Source organism: Myxocyprinus asiaticus, chromosome 17 (assembly GCF_019703515.2).
Source record: "Myxocyprinus asiaticus isolate MX2 ecotype Aquarium Trade chromosome 17, UBuf_Myxa_2, whole genome shotgun sequence".
Classification (NCBI taxonomy): Eukaryota; Metazoa; Chordata; class Actinopteri; order Cypriniformes; family Catostomidae; genus Myxocyprinus; species Myxocyprinus asiaticus.
In genome coordinates this window covers 26,380,693-26,397,202 of record NC_059360.1, presented here as the reverse complement: position 1 = coordinate 26,397,202, position 16,510 = coordinate 26,380,693, and the positions used below count along the sequence as shown (strand labels likewise).

The window sequence follows — 16,510 nt, the reverse complement described above, 5'->3', positions numbered from 1 at the left end:
TCATAAGTATTTTAACATAAATAAATATACAATCATCATATGTCTTACAATTTTACGCAAAATTTCATCAAGAGACGAGACTCTATGTAGTGTTCTTTTGTGGTCAGACATCTTCTTCCCCATAATGAGTCCAATGTGAACCATACAACAGCAGTAAACAATGAAAAACTCAAGAGCATCAATAACAATATGTACGTTTGTATAGAAATTATCTAAGCTTTGTAAGTGGAGATCAGTGGCGGAAGCATCATTAACCAACCACACTGCAGTGTACCAGAGTTAAGTTCTTCTACTCAGAGGGGAAATCAATAATAAAGGCACTCTGCATCATCAGTCGCCTACGCATTTTTGGGATGTAATATAAGATAATGCTTAGATGAGGGTATTTTTGTCTACAAAATTGGTTGAAGTTGGCAAGTTCAAGATCCTTCTACACACACAGCAAGTCACTAGTGTAGTGAAAATTACATCTGCTGGAGCGAGGTGAATGATTGCACTGCCTCACCTTGAATTTGATTTGGCTGAAAGCATCAGTCTCATGTGGCAAGGATTTTATTTTTCTCCATGACAGCTTTCTGCCATGTGTCTGGTTAATGATGCAACCTTAAATGATCCAGCAAACTAAACTGTATCACTTTTTTTATTTTTCCTCTAATGCAGCTCCACCAAACGTTCGGATCATCCACTCCGGTCACGCATGCAACATTGAGGAGGAGCGCTACACAGAAAGGGTGTACACTATCCGGGAGGGGGAGACTTTGGAGCTGACCTGTCTGGTCTCTGGGCATCCACGGCCACAGGTGAGGCTCTTAGTGTTTACTGACCTTTGACCCTTTGATCCTCAACAGAGTGTGTAGGGATGCATGCAAAGCTACACAGATTGCTCTATTTTGCAAAAGAAGAATATGATAAAACATGATTGTAAATGCATTTAATTAAGAAGTATTCTGCAAGTATCCCATTGCTTCTATATTATTCTAGCTAAAATACAGTCAAAGAGGTACCATTTACTGGAAAGACAAGGAAGCAAAATAAAACCAAATAATTAAAAAAGAGCTATCCATAATTAATTATATCTAAACTCATTCACAGACATCACTAACCCACTTTAAGTGTGCTACCTACTGTACGGCCTCAGAAAGTATTTGGACCCTTAAGCAACACTTAAAGATGTATGAATTTCATTGCATTATATAATATCAAACCAAGCGTGCTAAAGCTTTTCTCAGAACTAACTTCACTTTTGTAAGTCATTTTTTCAATGACTTTGAACCAACTGGTCTGACTTTTCTTTTCTAAATTTGGTCTGTGCTTCCTGAAAATTCAAAACACCCCCAAAGGCCAAAGCGGTAAGGTTGTTGGGCGTATGGGCATGTGTGAGCTCCGTTTTCTGGGTGAAATGTCCACGGAGGGGTGCCTAAAGCGAGTTGAAAAGCGAGTTGTTTTCTCCTGTATGGGCTGTAATACAGTGAAGAGGAATGCATATTTTATAAACTGCATACCCTAAGCCAAACACCAAACCTAAATCTAACCTCAGTGGAGCACTCGTCACTGATTATGTGAATGCGATTACTTCCTGGTTTCAACACGGTATCCAAACCCAGATCTCCCACACTGATGATGTAACGTGCTTCCGGTTACAGCACAGTGGAAGGTAAACACTCTGGAGTCAATGCAAAAATGTCTGATAGGAGATGATGCTTTTCAGGGAGCCGGCAGAATGTGGCCGATCCTAAGGTACCTGAACTCTCGGAAACAACATGTTGACTTCCCATGTGATAATGTTGCAGTAACCATTGGGGTAATAAATCACATTAACTACGTTCCACTAAATTTAATTTAACTAAAATGCCTTGAAACACTTTTGTCTTAATTTTGGACTTCTTGTGAAAGATTTTAAGGTCTTCTTGTGATATTTCTCTTTAAAATAAATATTTATGTTTTATCAAATGCAATGACAGTCCTTCATTTTTAAGTTTGACTTTTTTGGAATCACTGTAGGTGAAATTGATTGTAAAATAGAAAATTTATTTGAGTTACATATCAACTTCACAAGACGATATGTAACCAGACTGTGATGTTGAAACAGTGGAAAAATAGCATTTGGTATTCAATTACTTATCACAACTTTTGCAATATACCTGTATTATATTTTATTATAGAGCCCTAAAAGAAAACAGCCATATACTCAGCACTGCTATGTTTCTTACTCAAATAAGTGGCTAGTGTAATGGTGGCCAGCTGATAGATAGCTGTGCAATGTGTGTAAACCTCAAGAGGTGCAGTAGCGACTGACGCTAGAGGCTATAGCCTTTAGCCTCCTTGTTAGCGCACCCGCCTCCCATGCCGGAGACACCGGTTTGAGTCCCGTACAGAGCGGGTAGAACAGGAGCGTCACAATGGTGCCGTGACCCTGATGGGAGTGAGGTTTAGGGAGGTGAGTGTAATGGTGGGCAGCTGATAGATAGCTGTGCAATGTGTATAAACCTCAAGAGGTGCAGTAGCGACTGACGTTAGAGGCTGTAGCCTTTAGCCTCCTTGTTAGCGCACCTGCCTCCCATGCCGGAGATGCCGGTTCGAGTCCCATACAGAGCGGGTAGTACAGGAGCGTCACACTAGCAACAACATTGGACCATAATACTGTAGACAGATGGTTGTTAATACTCTAGATACTGGAAAACAAAAATTTTGATTGACAGAATAAGGAGTTATGTTAGTTTGATGATACTACGAACCCTAAATCAAGGTTATGCTTCCTAGCCCAAGAGGATGGCACATAATACTGAATAAAACAATATATCGATTATCACAAAGAGATACGAAAATACATAGTTTCTGTCTCATGCATCCTGTATGTATCATTCATCTGATGCGGTTCTGCGGTACTCTCTATTTCACCTCCTAACTCAAGTGGTCTTAATTCTCTTGACGCACCACTCTTCGGCATATCTTGCAGGGGGCTTATCAGTCCTAAAGCCTGTGCGCGGTTTTAGATAGGCAGCACTCTACACCTCTCATCTCAAGCTGCATTTTCAGTGGAGAGGACGTGCAGTCCCAATAGTGAGTGAAGAAAAGAGATGGCCACCAGGGAAATCACTGCATCTGCATGACTGCAGAAGAGCTGACTATTTCCCTAAGGATTGCTGTCAGACCTCAATGCTAGGAAGAGTCCTCAAATCTAAATGTTTGCTAAGAAATTCTCCTTACAGTGTAGTGTCATAGTTGTGAGGTAAGCCTTTATTTGCCATTCTACAAACAGTTGGTGTGCTTTTTTTTTAATGGCTCTCTTTTTTTTAACACCTCTTTTGTATCACTAATGTGTTTACAGTAAGCACATCTCATGCTGTGTTGATTACATGTAGTCTTGGGCTCATATTAATAGTGGGATATGTGTTTGCTTTCTGTTGGATAGTGGTTCAGTTCTAAAGGTCAAAACAGGGAATTAGTATAAGACACTTTCCATGAATAGAGTGCAAAAGAGGGCCTGAAACACTTAAATGAAGCCAGTTTTGTAAGGATTATAAAATAGTAAACTTTTTGCACTAGGTGTAAATAGCACCTGTCACACAGCGCAGCTATTTGCACTCCAATAGTCTTGTATAAACACAGAATTTGAAGACAAACTGCACCCTCAAGAGCTGCTGCAGTGGCATACTGTGTAAAGACGATGGTGATGTGCTTTTTTTTTTGATTGCCCCTTTTGCCCCACTTTTCCCCATCCTGTTTCCTGTATCCATTCTTAATATTTCCTTTAATACTAATAAAAATACATAAAAATCAATATAAAGGTTGATTGCCTTGCAGTGATTTGGTCACGGTGACTGTCGGGGAGTTGAGAGAAAGGTTTGATCTGTGCAAAATTAACCATGGTTTTACTATAGTAATATTGTAGAAAGTTTTTGGCAGAAGCCATAGTTTTAATCCAATTCACCATGGTGTTACTACAGTAATTTGGTGTTCATATAGTAACCATGTTTAATTTTGTTGTTACTATGATTTTACAACAAAATATCATGGTGATACTATGTTTACTGTAGTAAAACCATGGTAAAAATTTTGTAAGGTTAGGGTTAGGGGAAGGGGTTGGTGTAGGGTGTCTGTTAGACTCTAAATATACATAATAAACAGACTGCATCGATACTCTGTGTAAATAGCATCTATCACTATTTGCGCTTAGTGCAAATAGCCTCCGCCTAATAAAAACTAGTGCTGTTAGCTGATTAATATATTTAATCGCGATTAATCACATGATTTTTCATAGTTAAACACGATTAATCACTGATTTTCAAAGTAAAGAAAATGTACTCTATATTAACTTATATATATTGCGATGTATGTGTTGAATCGGCTACCAAGTATCGATGTAATATCGAATCGGGAGGACTGTGGCAATTTTCAGCCCTAGTGTGTACATCAGTAAAATGAGCCCGGACACTTCGCAAAGGTTCCGTGCTATTCCAGCCAGTGTTTATAACTCACACGGAGCTAAATAAAATGTCAGTATCTAATGTAAAAACTGGAAAATGCATTCATCGCGTTTAAGAAAAATGAATGAACATGAAACATTTTTAATTAATTGCATGCGTTAACGTGTTCATTTTGACAGCTCTAATAAAAATCGTATTTTTATATAAAATTAAAACAGACATTTGATGTGTATAAAACTACTTAGCGGCTGATATATTATTGGCCAATAACTGAGAAAATCTAAATATTATTATTGCGCCAATAGTGAAATTACAACCGAGCCAGGCTAGTGTTGGAAGCTAAGCTCATTTCACTCTGTGAGGATTATTTAAACATTTCTGCACCTTGTTACGTTGTTTTGGGTTGGTTTTAATCGGGATCATCTGCTGTAAGTAGCGACATGCCATTTCCCATATTCTGTTTATTGTTCATGAAGCAATAAACGAAAACACACCAAAAACTTGTATGTTACTTAGAGAAAATAATTTTCGCTTCATGGAACATAAACAGAATATGGAAAATAGCATATCTTTACTTACTGCAAAGGATCACGATTAAAACAAACCCAAACACAACGTAACAGAGTGCATAGATCTTGAAATAATCCTCACAGAGTGACGTGAAATGCCTAAAGACACTAGTTTGCGAGTGAAACTAATCTGCTTGTTGTATTTTATGAGTTTAGACTTTTCTACCATTTCTAACTTGCAGTCTGGCTGCTAGCAAAAATATTACACCATGTATACAGAGATTAATGTTTGTATTGTGTGTTTTGTTGTTTAATTTTTGTTGCATGCTGTTAATTTATTGCCTAATTTTGGTTTAATGTATTATTACATTTAGAAGCTCATTCTCTTTCTGTGGGCAATTCATCAGGATTACCATAAATACTCATAAAAATGGGCACCATACAATTAATGAAAGTGTATTGTCGTTTATTTCTCATTCAAATCAGCATACATCTGTAATATAAGCATATTTCTGGTTCATGTTACATCTGGCAAACCTTAAATAGCAGCAGTTAGGAGTTTCCAAGCTTTTAAATGACACCTATTTTTCAAATGAGTAGCTTTGAATTAATTAGCTTGCAGTTCCAGGTTAAAAGATTACAAATTAAAAACGTAAAAAGAAAAAGAAAAAGAAAAGAAATGATCGGTTATTGGCATCGGTCACAATGAGCTGTGAATTACTGGTTATCAGTATCGGCTCAGAAATTCCATATCGGGGCATCCCTATTTATAAGAAACAAGGCATGTGTGCCTCTAATGCTTAAAAATGTGACACCAGTATTTACCCTATTTATAGAGAAACTCCAAAAGCTTAATTATACTTTGTTGAGCTGGTTTGTCAGTTCGTACACACAATAGAAAACAGAAACACTAACAAATTGAAGCAAAGTACAATTTATGTTTCAGTCAATATGACTTATGAATCATTTCAAACTATGAATTCTGAGTTTCATGATTTTTTTTTTTTTTTTTTTTTTGGCCAATTTGTGGTTTTAATTGTTTAAACAAGCACTAGTTGTACTGGTGCTTGCAGAGGGCAGCTGGACTTTTGGCTGAGAAAATCCTAATGCATTTTGAATGTTCTGTGTTACTTTTGCCTCCCAGTCTTCATTTTAAATAGATAGAAAGATTTTTGCTGGCAGCCGCTTTTTGAATAAATGAACTAATGCCGCTTCAGATCTCATCTCTGGCTTTTGCAGACTCTTTTACCTTGAATCTAACACCACATGGAAAATAAGGGACAGTTTAAATTAATTTTCAACTTTTTTTTGCTTTAAACCAATAGTGTGGCTCCTGTTTTGGGAATTGAGTCACAGTAAACATTTGAATCATGAAAATATTTTCGGACCTATCCTAATTCAGCCCAGGGTATCACTTAGTGCAACAAGCTGCCTGAAAAAATGTACTACAGGGACAGTTAGACATTGATTATCTAATAATCTTGGCTACAAAAAGCTACTGAACATTTAAACAGTTATTGCCCAGTAAGAAACAAAAGGCAGTTCATTTAATACATGTTGACCTTTTGTGACAGCATTCCCCTATAGATGTTGTTATGTCACATGATATTACAGCATGTCATGTAAGTTCATGTCACGTCACCTTGTTTATAATTAAAGCTGCAACTCGCCTGAGCCTATTCTTCACATGGATATTTCACCTTACAAATAATTAACAATGCATTTCATTTTTAAGAATTTGAGCAGGAGAAACATATAGATTAACTGACTGAATGCCTAGAAGACTAGATTTATCAAAGCAAAAGACTTCTTAGCTCAAGTTCTCGTTACTGGAAATTCTGATCAAACACATGTAATTACAGCAGTTATATACAATATATATATATATATATAAAATCTGTGACTCACAATAGCACTAGGGTCATCTTAATGGGCTAGTTCACCCAAAAATGGAAATTCTGTCATAATTTACTCACCCTCAGGTTGTTCCAAACTGTATGACTTTCTTTCTTCTGTGGAATACGAAAAAAGATGTTAGGCAGAATGACAGCCTCAGTCACTATTCACTTGCATTGTATGTAAAATGATGCAATGATAGTGGTGTCTGAGGCTGTTGTACCTATCATTCAGCCTTACATCTCCTTTTGTGATCTACTAAAGAAAGAAAGTCATAGGAGTTTGGAAAAACATGAGTGAGTAAATGATGACAGAATATTCATTTTGGGGTGGCGTATCCCTTTAAATAGTTTCCTCACCATGCAACATTCATCACATTGAGGAACTAATCAAAACATTCATCAGTACTCGCTTTTGGCTACATCTCTGTGAGCATTCAAACCATCCTTTGTCAAGGTTTAGACAGTTATTTTGTGTGTTCCATTGCTAAACCTTTTCCTATAGATCCCACAGACACTGAGTGGGCCAGGGAAAGATACGTCCAGGAGTGCTTTATGATAGACTGAGGGAGCTAGAGGCTATATATAGCGCTCTTTATGTGCACATTCTGTCTGCATTTGACACACTCAGCACAGAACTCTCATCAGGGTCCTGGCTCAGGCACTCTGTGGCACTGATCCACTTAATGCTGGCAGGGGCAGAAATGTCAAACTCCACAATTTTATGAGAGTAAGCTACTGCAGAGATGTGATTTTGAACACTTTAGATAATAGTATCTTAATTTTCATTTAGTTGTAATTTTATTTATTGTAATATATAAAGACAGACCAATAATTGGTTTGAAATATATTTTTTGTACATAATTGATCAGGTCTTTAATATCAAGTCTACTAATAAATTGCACAATTTGGTTGTCATCTAAAGAATAGCATACACACACACACACACACACACACACAAAAAAGGCCTTTACACCACTGAGCATTTCCTGTTACTACAGGAAACAGCACTGTTCACAGGTAAAGCAGTGATATTAAAGAAAGTGATTTATTGTATGTTTTCCATAAATTACTCAACTTTTTAAAAACAGCCATTGAGAAATGCATAGCAGATTAGATTAACAGTTAGGCATAGCTGAAAACAAAGATGGAATTAAATTTGTGACCATTTAGATTGCTCAAATTTGCATAAATATAATGGCATAGATAATTATAATAGTTATGAATGCATAGTGTTTTTATTGGTGTAGTCTAATGAATGTTTCCTTATTAATATGTCAAAAAGCAGAAAAAAAAACTATTACAAAATAATGAGTATCGCTATTAGTTGTACTCTAGTAATATGCATTGTAATAACGTTGTCATAACATTACTGAATGCTTAAAGATAACTTCCAAGTTATAATAACTGCAATGTAAAAAAATCCTCTCTCTCCTTTTTCTGGAATAATACTGAATTTCTGTCATTTCCACGGTTTTATGACTATTTATGGAAGCACTTTGGTTGTGAAGACAGTGGGCTGCCTTCAAATTATTATCACTTTCCACCCCCGACATATCACTTAAATCATGATCTCTATGAACACGGAGATGAATTATAAGACACAGAGACTTTTGATGTATGTTTCATTTTGTGTACAATCCTGGAGTCTTTGCAGATGTTTTAAGGCTTTTTCTAATCTGAATAATAACAAAAATCTCTTTATAATCTGAGTACTTAATTGATCAAACATTTTGGTTTTTGGTGTTGCCAGTGTTCTCATTATTAATGTCCAAATAATGTCCACATAAGTGGACAAAAAAAAATCAATCAAATTTAGTTCAATTTAATTTTATTCAGTGATAATTTAAACAAATAGTTCACCCTAAAATGATAATTCTGTCATATTTTACTAACCATCATGTTGTTACATTTTATGTAGCTTTTTCTCCATGAAACACAAAAGATGTTTTGAAAAATGTTCATGCTGCTCTTTTTCATAAAACGAAATTATACAATGACTGTTAAGCTCCAAAAAAGTACTAAGAAAGAGCCATAAAACCACCATAAAAGTAGTCCATATCTCTTATGTACTATATTCCAAGTCTTCTGAAGCCATACAGTAGCTTTGTGTAAGAAAAAAGACCGACAACCCAAAAATGAAAATTCTGTTATCATATACTCGCCTTTGTTGTTTTGTTGCTCCAAACAAAACTTCTTTGGATCAGAAAAGGAGATGTAAGGCAGAAGGTAAGGGACTGACAGCCTCAGTCACCATTTACTTTCATTGAATGAAATAAAGATGCAATGAAAGTGAATGGTGACTAAGACTAATATTCTGCCTAACATCTCCTTTTGTTATCCACAGTAGAAAAAAAGTGATACAGGTTTTAAACATCATGCGATTGAGTAAATGATGACAGAACTTTCATTTTTGGGTGAACTATCCCTTTAAGAATATTCATACAGAAACTATAGTATGAAATGGCACACACCCATTCATGTATAAAATTGAAGGAACGTATAGTACAATATGTCTTAAAGATTAGAGTGGGTTATCTTTGCTCATGTATTGTATTGAACTGCTCTCACATAATGCCCAAATGATTATTCAATTCCATTTCCTCACCTCTAAAAGGAGGCATTCCTATTTGTGTGCTGTCAGCTATAGCCTACCTCAACAAATGCAGACATACTGGACTAAGAACTTTTCTTTATCAGCCTTATTTCATGTTTAAGCTCACAAAGAAAGACAGCGTATCTTAGCTCCATGAATTCCAGTACACCATTATTCCTAACTAACATCCAATATGTGTGTAAACAAATCTGCCCTCCCTCCATCCGCAGAAAAGCATGAAATAGATTTAATTCAGGCACTTCCAAAGGTTACGACTCTGTTTGGCTCCGAACAGTGTTACCCACTGGTATTTCTTCCTAGGCGACCTTTACAAGAGGAAACTGAGCACCAGTCAAAAGTAGCGCTTGATCTCTGCAAATTGGGATGCTGAAAATACTTCCAATTAGCAAGAGAGGGGCGACTAGTTGGGGTGAGGAAGAAGTTGGTATTTGGAAGAGTAAGGTGGAGCATTGATCTTTGTCTCTGGACTCAAGCGGAGTTGCTCCCGCCTCTTAAGTTCTTGAGCAGCAGGGATGATAAAGGGGGTTCTGTTGTAATGTAGGTCATCTACACAGTAAGTCTAACTCAGGACTCGGTAAGGCCAAGCCAGGCCTGAATGGGCAATTTGCTCCACTTGTCAGGCTTTTTTGGCAGATAGAGTGTACACACAGGGAGCTACAGTACAGAAGCTCTCTCTCCCTCTCTCTCTCTCTCTCTCTCTCTCTCTCTCTCTCTCACTCACTCTCTCCCCAGCTGAGCTCCATTTGCAGCTATCTTTCCCTGGTCTCTCCATGCCTCCTTCAGTGTTGTACTATATTTGTGTGTGAATGTGTGTGTCTTGATGGTAAAAACCTAAAGTAATAATTACTATTCAGTATGTACACAATACTTATATTTATTTACCATGAAAAATGTTTTTTAGCCTTGTAGAATTTTAATAAGACAATTGAATAAGACAATTCTAGAGTACACACCATGGGTAGTACAATGATTTTCTTTTTTGTGGCCTGATGCATGTAGCTTGTTCCACCATTTGTCTTGCTAATTGACAGCATTGTCAACTTTCAAATGATTAATTCTGGTTTAATGTCAACATTAAATCAAAATATTTTTTTTACTTTCTTAATACTCTCTAAATTATGTACAAGTCAACAATGCAACTTATTCCATAGAATAAGAAAAATGTTTGCCTTCGTGATTTGCCTTTCATCACATTGTAATAAATTGCTCTGCCTCTGACATTAATAACACCCACTTCACAGCCCAATCAGTTTCTGATGGATAAAATAACTTTTTTTCATCAGAAATACGTCACATTACGAAAGTAAAATGGATTGCGAATGCCATTTCATTTTGACTTTAAAACTCAGCTGTATAATCTTTTTGCCATTATTTACCACAGGAAGAAAGAAATAAAGACATTATTTTGAATTTGTTGAGCGGAAAAGTGTTTTAGAAAGTAACTTAAAAGTAAAGTTGTAATGTGAATACATTTTCTAAGAAGTAATTATTTAAGTAATCTGATTACAATTTTAGAGAAATAATTTGTAGTGGAATACTATTTTTAAGTAACTTACCCAACACTGATTCCATGAAATCCAGCAGATTTTCCCCTAAAATCAGCATAGCAAATGTGAAAAACATCAGCATATTCCATCTGGGTCTGGTAATAGGTGAATCTTCTGTGGATTACAGATTCAAAAGTGTGTGAGGGTTATTTCATGTGTTTAGGAAGAAATATTTGCAAGTCTTTGGCCTCTCTGATTGATGTGAGAACTTTGCCTTCCTGAAACATGATTGCATTAATTAATTTAGCCTTATTTGAAGGCAAACACTCCTATTTGTTTTCACTCACGTACTGATGATTCTCTCATGTTAAATTCATACTCAGCTGATGTCCTTGTTTCTCTCTCTCTTTGTCTCTGACTCTCATTGTGTGGCATCAGATACGATGGACCAAGACAGCAGGCAGTGCTACTGACCGCTTCCAGGACTCCAGTGTATTCAATGAGACACTGCGCATAACCCGCATCCAGCGGCACCAGGGCGGCCGCTATTACTGTAAGGCTGAGAATGGCCTCGGCACTCCCGCCATCAAATCCATCCGAGTGGATGTCTACTGTGAGTTAACAAGCTCATCCGCCTGTCGGCAGAAAACCACACACTTGACACACACTCTTGCAAGTCAACGATAACTTGGTATTAGCCTTTGCTGACTATGTCTGCATCTCTCTTTAGCTTTTCAGACACATACTCAACCTTGATCCAGCACTCCACATAAATCCTTAAGTTATGAATCAAGGATAATCAGTTGGAATGACACACTTACAGCAAAAGTAATGGAGACTGCTGTATTACCTTGTGGGTTCACTGTTAAGTTGTGTTTTGCACTGTAACCTCAGAGCACATTTTTGAAACCAACAAAGAATAGAAAGAAGAGCTATACAGTACTTCCCATTGTAACAATGTAACACTTGATTATTTTGATAATTTAGCGTATAATGATTATTTAGGTGCTTAATTAAGTACTAATTGAAAGGATGCAAGAGTATTTAAAAGCTGTACTTAATGCATTGTGTAAAAAAAATAGTTTAGCTGTTTAAGCTAGTCAAAAGAACGTTTCTTTTCAAAAATGCACTTTTCTGGGTATATTTGTAAAATATCCTTAAGTATCATAAAAACTACTTATTTCTTTCTTGCTTTTCTATGTAAACATGTGCTAGAAGGACGTCTTTGATTGTTGTGCCATGTCTCACTCTTTTTTTTTTTTTTTGGCATAGATAGAAGTTGAAAGAACTGGAACTTTTAAATATGTGTCAAGACACTTGAATTCTGTTCAGTTCGTTGTGTAGTGTCTAGCCTTTTTTAACACAAGAATGTGTTCGGTCTGAATGGCCCTGAAAGCTATAGTAAGCACATTTCTATACCTAATGTATTTTATATATATTAAAGGTTTTGCCATCTAAGATTATCACAAAGATGTTAATTTTTAAATGTGCACTTTTCTGTTCTTGGTATATTTGTCAAAAAACTGCAAATGCATTACAAAATCAAAACAAAAAATAATTTGCTGCCTAAGCTATTATAAATGTCCATAATGAATAATGAATCATTTCTGAGCTGTGGCGCTGAACACTGCTCCTGATGTAAATAAGAATTGTTGGCTTGTGGGGACCTGTGTTCGAAACCTGCCTGGGTCAGGTCATGAACTTGCTCCCCTTCTCTCTCTCCCTGCTTTCCTGTCTGTCTCTACTGCCCTATAAATAAAAAGCCCAAAAATAATATTTAATCAATACTGGATGACCTTCCAACAATGTTTACAATGAGTCAGAATCTTTTATCTGTAGCTCAACTGGTAGAGCATAGTGTTAGCAGCGGTGAGGTCATGGGTTCGATTCCCAGGAAAGCACGTATACCTTGGATGCACTGATATACGTAAAACAAAACATGTTTTAATGGCTGGACAATGGCAAGTGCACAAGAAAACATTAGGACATTTGCTAATAATCCAAAAGTACATCCAGTAAGTTAGGCTATTCAGCAACAGAAACCACAGTTGAATATCCACTGTCACTGTTTTCATTGCTTAATGTCAGGGGTTTTCAAAGTCTTAAACCGTAAGACCCCCTCTGAAAAAATGTACAATACAGCCACCCCCCCTTGAGACCACCCTCCCCCATTTTTTTGTTTGTTTTTTTGCAGATTTATACACATAGAGTAATGTTGTACAGGCCTACACAATAGCCAAGTAAATAATAAATAAGATGCTAAATGTCAAAAGACAAAAAAATCGTTCTTTCTTCCACTAAAACAAGCAGTACATCCTGACCACTTATTTGAAGTTTTATCAGGCATTGTCCTCTAGTGTTATATTATCAAAAATTCATCATATTTCAGGCGTTGAAGCAGTTCACCAATGATGATCAATAACCTTAAATTCAGCCTGACAGACTCATTTGGCAATGGGTCATATTCACTGGTGCGTGACTAATGCTATAAATATTTATATTAATAATATGACACCGTAATTGCATTATTTAACAAAGGAATTACCTGTTTTTAGCCTATATTTATAATAAGCTCACATCACATGAGCCAGTCTCTGTCTCTATATGAAACATGAAGACACGTCGACCCGATATGATGTTGAACTCGTAATAATGGTTGTGATTTTGTTCCACATATTTTTGTATTTTCCTAGTATGTGCTGCCTCATGAGCTCTGGGAATATCCTTTATGCGTCCTAGATAAACTTGTGCAGTTAAGTTTCCACTGAGGTGAAAGCCGTAAGAAGTTGTTGCAATGTGAGTTGCATAAAAAAAAATACATAAAAATAAAGAGAAATGAATTATGACAGTCAGAAGAGAAAAATATGCCACATTTACTGTCATTCCCTCAGCAGCTGCTTTTTGAAACCCCATCACAGCAGTGTTGACTAGTTGTTGTTTGTTTTTTTGTTTTTATTAATGCCAGGGTAACATAATACAGAGAATAATGTTATAAAATTACAATAAATAATTTAACATTCTTTGAAAAATCCAAATATCTTCTGCAATGTTGTTTCTAAAACAAGATCAATCTAACTGATTTTTAGATATTTTTACAGGAAAACAAAAAAATATATATTATAAAAAAAAAAATGTTTGTCCTAATATCAAAGGTCTTACTAGTAAAAAATAAATTATGATCCAACGTGAATTTTGTTAAAAAAAAAAATATGATCGTGCCTGGTAACATGCATGTACAATGGCTAGAAATAGCATTTTAGCTTAGCATAAAGCTGAGAGTTTATTTCTATTTTCTTGTGCTCCAAACTTCAAACGTACTTCTCTGTCTGTTCGTATGAATGTAACACATCAGAAGAATGTGTTTTACCGCTGTTCAAATGCACTTTGGATTGCATCATTTATATGTATAAATGTTTTCCATCTGAAAGAACTAAATATGAAATGAAGCAAATGACAATAAAATGCAAAGTAATCTCTTCAGTAATCAAAATACTTTTTGAATGTAACTGTATTCTAATTACTAATGATTTAAATTGTAACTGTAGTGGAATACAGTTACTCATATTTTGTATTTTAAATACGTATTCCCGTTACTTGTATTTCATTACTCCCCAAACCTGCCTCTGAATATTCCAGCCTTGGAATGTGGTAATGTTCCATTACAACATAATGTTTGAAATCAATTACATTTGATATGGTGGCTTATAATACATGAGCTCAAATGAAGCATGAATAGTTCCATGTATATCTTGTCTAGACAGTTTTCAAGAACATCAAAATCCTGACAGTAACATTTATAGTATAGTATATATTCTTGCAGAAAAGAGTATATTTTCTTCTAAAAGAATGCGCACTGACGGAGAGCATGTTTCTAAAGACGCCTTTCCATCTGTGTGTAGTTCCTGGAAGTGGTTGCTATCTCTCTGCCTCTGATGGCCACGAGCGCTGTCTCACGTGTCTAGGCCGTAGTCACATTAAGACAGTGTTCGTGGATGGTTCGTGTTCTCGCTGCGAGAACATGACCATGGCAACTTTGCGGTCGCGGCTTTCCTTCTTCCGCGGGAAAGCCACTCCAGCCACTCGCTGCTCAGGCAGGCGATGTCAACCTTGGTGGTCCAGGAGCGCCACCTATGGCTGAATCTGGTCAAGATGAAGGACACCGAAAAGGTCCGCTTCCTCGATGCTCCCATCTCCCAGATCGGCCTATTCGGCGACACCGTTGAGGACTTTGCCCAGCAGTTCTCAGCGGTGAAGAAGCAGACGGAGGCCATTCAACACATCCTGCCCCGGCGCGGTTCAAGGTCCTGCACCCCATCAGGTCCTGCAGCTGCAACTCAGGTGGCTCGGCCCCGGCGTAGAGCCCCCCACAGGAAGCTGATGCCCCCTGTCTCACGGTCCGGCGCTAAGAGCCCCAGGAAGGCCCCCAAGCGGGGGTTCCCTTTTGTTTTGTTTTCACCCACATTTTAAAAAAAAAATAGTGGTTTCCTCACTCCCTGATAACACAGCCGGTGTTATCACAACAGCCAGACACCGAACACTCACAGCCAGGGCACTACGTATGCGGGCCCCCTGTCTTCACGCACCCGACCGTGGCACACACACACCAATGGCCAGGCGGTTGTGACGAGCCGAGAGGGCGCTCAGCCTCCTCCCCCATCGCTGACCAGTCCTATGGTGGGTATGCGGAGCAAGGTAAGTGCTTTTATGTTTTGATGAGGATTGTGCTTCAAAGAGATGTCATCGTCAGTAAGTTAGCTCCAGATTTTCCAGAGTTTCAAAGGTTTACTTGTCTGCTATTGAAACCATCAAAAGCTATCACAAACTGTCTAAAAAGGAGTTGTGTATTGCGTCTGTTCCCTGCAGCCACAAAGGAGCCATAGATGTTGTAAAGTGATTTACGGGAGCACAGAGAGATGAATAGGTGGAGCGATGGACGGTGGCAGGCAGCAATGCTGTGGGGAGACAATGAGGAGCAAGTCATTACCCTTGAATTAGAGAACAGGCCTCAGCTTGTCATTTTTACTGCTTCACGGTGGACTATTCGCTGGTGGGCACTGACTGTTATTGATCAGAGCCACATGACTCCTGATATAGTGATCAAAGTCTAGAAAAATGTCATTGATAAAGAACAGCCAAAATACAGCCAATAAACAACTGAGTACTTCAAATTGGAGTGACACGGTTGTCTATGTTTGGCAGCACTCTCTAGTCATTAGTGTGAAGGGATTAAAACAAATATTATATTTTGTGTTTATATTTGCCTCAGAAGCGGCTTTTCTTTTGAAAATAACATCTTTGAATCGTGAATAACACAGCTAAATATTTTGACTTTTTTGTAGCTGATTAGCTTTAACCCTAGAGCGAATATTTGGGTAAAAAAATGCACGGCTATCTACTTTTTGAATATAATTTTTTACATGAAGGGGTCTTTTGATCTGCCACTCCAGGTATTCATCAATTAAGGTGTCACTGGCCATGTGAACTGATTTTTTAACATTTAGTTAAAAAAATATATATATATATACAGTATATATATTTGGAAGACCCATTTGTGACCGAGCATTAACATCGTGTC

General features: G+C 37.2%; 1 protein-coding gene across 1 annotated transcript in view; it reads left to right on the top strand.

The window, feature by feature from the left end:
• LOC127454821 (MAM domain-containing glycosylphosphatidylinositol anchor protein 2-like) overlaps positions 1 to 16,510 on the top strand; it is a 205,662-nt gene that overhangs the window by 64,553 nt on the left and 124,599 nt on the right. The window contains exons 2-3 of the mRNA XM_051722271.1: positions 661 to 800; positions 11,374 to 11,548. Coding sequence (XP_051578231.1) covers positions 661 to 800; positions 11,374 to 11,548 — 315 coding nt within the window. The remainder of the gene's footprint in view (positions 1 to 660; positions 801 to 11,373; positions 11,549 to 16,510) is intronic.